General features: G+C 42.2%; 1 protein-coding gene across 2 annotated transcripts in view; it reads right to left on the bottom strand.

The window, feature by feature from the left end:
- Nucleotides 1–755: 755 nt before the first annotated feature.
- Nucleotides 756–5,053, bottom strand: part of chst12a (carbohydrate (chondroitin 4) sulfotransferase 12a) — a 7,838-nt gene continuing 3,540 nt past the window's right edge. Inside the window, exons 1-2 of one of the 2 annotated variants that reach the window (XM_060857228.1) lie at nucleotides 4,601–4,700; nucleotides 756–4,337 (exon numbers count right to left, since the gene is read on the bottom strand). In XM_060857228.1, the coding sequence (XP_060713211.1) occupies nucleotides 2,998–4,305 (1,308 nt within the window). In that variant the 5' untranslated portion in view covers nucleotides 4,306–4,337; nucleotides 4,601–4,700 and the 3' untranslated portion in view covers nucleotides 756–2,997. Of the gene's footprint in view, nucleotides 4,338–4,600; nucleotides 4,701–5,053 lie in introns of those variants that run through there. The other variant, XM_060857227.1, reaches the window with a different exon arrangement.

Raw genomic sequence — 5,053 nt, forward strand, 5'->3', positions numbered from 1 at the left:
AAGAAATAAATCATGCATCAAGTCCTAATTAAACAAGGCTTATTGATGCTGCCTCTTACAGAAAGGAGTCAGAACACACACTGTATCACAGCTTGTAGACCAATCAGAGTGAAGGAACATGCTGAATCGCGTACAGCCTGAAAGCCGTGCAAGGGACCATGGAGCAACGGATGAAGGTGGCCTGGTCTGATGAATCACATTTTCCTTGACGTCATGTGGACGGTCGTATGCATGTGTGTCACTTACCTGGGCAAGAGATGGCACCAGGATGCACTATGGGACGAAGGCAAAGCCGGATGCTCTGAGTAATGTTCTGCTGGGAAATCTTGGGTCATGCATTTATGTGGATGATCCGTTGACATGTCCCACCTACATAAACATGGTTACAGACCAAGTACACTCCTTCGTAGCAACAGTATTAACTGGCCTTAATGCCAGTGTCCTCTTTTAACAGAATAATGCTCACTGCTATACTGTAAACATCTCTCAAGTATGTTCAAGAGTTCAAGGTGATGCCTCAAAGATCTCCTGCCGGATCGTGGTCTGATCGAGCATCTATGGGATGTACTGGATAAGCGTCAGAGGTTCGAAACTCACAACAAAGTGTGTGTGTGTGAGTGAGAGAGAGAGAAATAAATATTTGACTTAGAGTTTTACATCATGCATTAAGCTTTATTTGTTCTTTTGACATTGCATAACAAAGATCCTTAAAGTGAAATAAATTAAAAAAAAAAAAAAAAAAAAAAAAAAAAACACACCACCAGCCAAAAACAACCTGTATTTCAGATCAGTACAATGGAAAAAGTTTTTTTTTTTTTAGATGATGCAACATTAAGAAATACACATCGGCTTTTTAAATCGCAAGCACGGCGATTTCCCTTAAAATGAACAAATTCCATGCAAACAAACCCCTCGTGTTGGCGAATCGTCTCAGAGTAATTGTTCATTTATTTTTTTTTGCATCAGCATCACATCAGGCAGCAAGAGAGCACGAATCTGTCGTTAATCTGTCGTTTCAGTGAACACTGTGGCACGATAACATCAGGAAATACTGTGCAGACATTAAACTGTTGGTATAACAACAGTGGACATGATGGAAAGAGAACTAAACAAATATTACTGATACAGCCAGGAAATAAAGTCTTCTGTTTAAAATCCAAAGACACAGAATTTAATACTTTTAAATTATTTCATCATTTAACTAGCAAATAAAAAAAAAAAAAAATCTCAAATTTTGTTCCATTTACAAAAATACCTGTACATTATACATGTTTTTGTGTGTAAACTTTTTCATTCTTATTTTATGAAAGGCACTGCTAGCACCCGGTGCAGTGCCTCCTCTAGTACAGCTGCTGATGATGGTTTAGATACACACACACACACACACACACACACACACACACACACACACACACACACACACACACACACACACACACCGTTTATCCTCTGACCTACTAGATTCACACTGTGCTTTGTAATGCTCCTGCTCTCTGTACACTGCTCCACTGAGGAATAAAACTCCTGTTTCTGGCGAACAGTGTTTTCTCGTCCAGTTTGTGGACTATTCCATGTGCAAAAAGCACCGCGCAAACACCGCAATGGTGACTAAAAACTTTCCACATCAAATCTTTCCACAGAGTCTCAATAACAAGCTTACTTAATTCTACAGCAAACCGGGCGCTTAATGTTCAATGTTTACTCTTTAAGGGCCTTGGAGAAAGATTTGTGCTTTTTTTTGCTCCAAGAAAAAAAACTTAAAGCAGGAATCGTTCACTGAATGCTACATGATGAACGAAACAAGCAATACTTGTCTACAAATGTAAAAAAAAATAAAATAAAAAAAAAAAAAGGGCAGACACACGCTAGCATGAAAGACATGATGATGATAAGAGGCCGAGGCTTGCTGCCAGGGGAACCGGCGTTCATATCAAAGCAGAAACAAATGTGAGAGATAAAAAGGAAAGACGCCACAACGACAGTAAAGAACACCAGCTCCGATCTTTCAGCCTGGCCGCTTCACTGGATTTAAAGAAACGTCCTACTGATGCCTATTAAACATTAAACATACTTTAAGAAAAAACAAAAGATGCTCAATAACACTGATTGATTACACAGCAATGACAGAAGTAGCCTGTGTGGAGTGCAGTGCATGATTACAGCCAATACTGCTCAGGCTTTCCTGTTAAAGTAAACGTTTGCAAAATCTTTTTTGCACTCAATACATTTTAAATGAGGTCTGAAAAAGTGTTGGCATCCTGAGGTGGCAGACAAAAATGCAAATGATAGTAACAAAAAAAAAGAAAAAGAAAATGAGGTGATGTCTACACCTAAGCGATGCTTAATGAGTGGCAACGACATGGGCTTGTTTTTTTTGTTGTTTTTTTTAATCTCGCAATGCTACAGGAGTGCAGTAAATCCTTTCCTTTCCTTTAAAAAGCTCACAGTTCCTTCTTCCAAAATAAATGTTTCTCTTGCACACACACAAACATACATACATATACATATATATATATATGTTGTGTGTAATAGCAAAAATACAAAAATATTCTACATATTCAATGTGCATGGTCCTAAATGTGCAGAACATAGCAGTTGTATGTTCAAGCTGCATATTTCTCTACAGGAGGTGGGAACCTGTATAACTGAGGACATGTTACAGCATACACAATACTTGAAAAACAGAAGACATTATTAATGTTGTGATTTTCTTCAATAATTACAACCAACCCAAATCTTCGCCTGACTTTACAGTACACACTGTAAAGGGGGGGGACGTGTCTTCAGAAGAAGATTTAATGTAGAAATCTGTATACAGCACACACTTAATAATGAACCTTTTCTAATGCCTGTGCAATAAGCAAACCAGAAGCGTTGCCCCAGAGCTAAAGGTAAAGAAACAAAAGTAAATGAGTAAAATCTCTATTTGTTAACCGAATGAATTACGGTTAAATAGAATCACAGCAAGAAACTGCTCTGCTGAACAGAAACCAATTATCACTCGTGTAAAATCTTATTGGGTTTGGGATACCCGAACAGTCTGAAGTCAGCCTCGTAGAGCTTGTACAACTGTCTGCGTGATTCGTAAGGTATGTTGGCGAACCAGTCCTGCTCCCAGCTGCTGACCGTCCTGTTGTGATGACTCGCAGGAAACTGGACGACGTTGTCTACCCGCAGGATTCGCAACAAATGCTCGGCGTCCTCGTCCAACGTCTCCAGCTTTCCCACAAAGTCGTAATTGATCTGACAAGGGTGGCACAAGCGGTGCATCTGCCTCCAGTGCTCGTTAAACGGCATTTCTTTCTCGGTGTCCGCATCCAACAGATACTGAATAAAGTTAGAAAATGTGGGTTTGATACCGGCAGCGAAGGCGTCCGCCACTGACGCCGGCGGGTCGACGTAGTTGCCGTATCTTTTCAGCATTATCATGGCGAATCGTTTGTAGAAGTCCTCGTTCTCCAGCTCGAACTTATTGCGGTAGGCCGAGATGAGGCGGACGAAAGGGTCTCGGATGAACAAGAACTTGGTGTACTTCTTCAGCTTGATTTTCATTAGATGCCGAGAGAACTTGCCGTAGCGCTTCCAGAACTTGTTGAAGGTGAAGTGCACGCTGCTGTTGTGAATGAGCTCGACAGGGATGTCCAGAGGGTCCTGGTAGGGAACGCCGTTCACCAGCAGGCTCTCGCTGAGCACTATCATGATGCGCTTCCAGTTGGTGCACGCCACCTTGGGAACGTAGCAGTAGATGATCCCGTGCCGGTCGTCTACAATCAGGTGGTCCAGCTCTTTGTTGGGGATGTCGTCAAACCTCCGGTTTTTGCCTGGGAAGTCGAAGCTGCTGTTGCTGCTGCAAAGGTCGCGGATCAGCTGCTTCCTACTGTCCTGTCTTTGCTTCTTCTCTGTGGCAATGGGGGTCAGGTGGATTTTCCACTCGCGCCTGGGGACAAATCTTTCTTCAGGTTTTTCTGAGGACTGGTTGTGAGTCTCACCAGGCGGCGTCTCAGCTCTCGATTGCTCTGTAGGGTCGGCGGTGCCTTCCAGAAACTGGTTGACGAACGCGTCAATGTCGGCCAGGAACGAGCCTTCTTTGTCCTCCTCAGCTTTGTTTTTGGAAGCAGCATTACTCTCAGGCGGTGGTAGGCGGGAAGAATGAGGTCCAGATATGGTTGTGTGGAGGTAAAACTGGGTGGCTCCAACATCATCCCAGTAGATGATGATCAGTAGGATCATGAAGACAGAACCCAGGATGAGAAAGATGCGGAAAAGCCTTGTCTTGCCCATTTTGTCTGGTTTGGACGGTTCCATTCTCACCGAAGCTCCATATCACCATCAGCCATCTGGATGGGAAGCAGTTTGTCATAAAGAAGAAGAAGAAGAAAAAGAACATCAAGGTGGATCCTTTAGTAATGGGATTACATTCAGCCTTAGTGAGTAGGAGCAAACGAAACATAAACCGCTCAGTCTTTACATATAAGCCTTATAAGCAGAGAGAAAAATTTGAAATCAAATATCTAAAGTCACAAGCAGACGAGAGAAAACGTGATTTAAAGGCTATGGCTGGAGATGCCTACATAGCTCTGTTATAGTATGCTGGTGTTACCTGAACTAGGTCTAACCCTGAGCTGATAATTCTCCACACAGCTGTGAGATCATGACACTTGAAGCCCTTTCAGCATACGAGTCGATTTCACCAGAGGAAATGAAGTGAAGTTTGGGAGAAAGACTCAAAGGTTTCTGAACCGTTTTAAAGTTCAAGCTGCTTAGGCTGATCTTGCACAAACGTTCTAATTTTGAAATCGCTTCTCGAGCAACACCTTCATCCGTAGCAGTCTATATTTTAGACATGAAGTTTTACTGCTAACAGATCGGAGAAGAACACTGCAGCATGCGCTTACTAGATAAAACCTCAGGGGTGTGACTGTGGAATTTGTGGAGGCGCTAAATAAACAGGACGCATAAAAGACTCAAGTGGACTCGACGGCGTTCTTATAAATCCCTCTATGGCTATTCTTTTTTTTTTTATTCTGCTTATCATACAACATTCAGTGCAAAG

The sequence above is a fragment of the Tachysurus vachellii genome, chromosome 21 (genome assembly GCF_030014155.1).
Source record: "Tachysurus vachellii isolate PV-2020 chromosome 21, HZAU_Pvac_v1, whole genome shotgun sequence".
Lineage (NCBI taxonomy): Eukaryota > Metazoa > Chordata > Actinopteri > Siluriformes > Bagridae > Tachysurus > Tachysurus vachellii.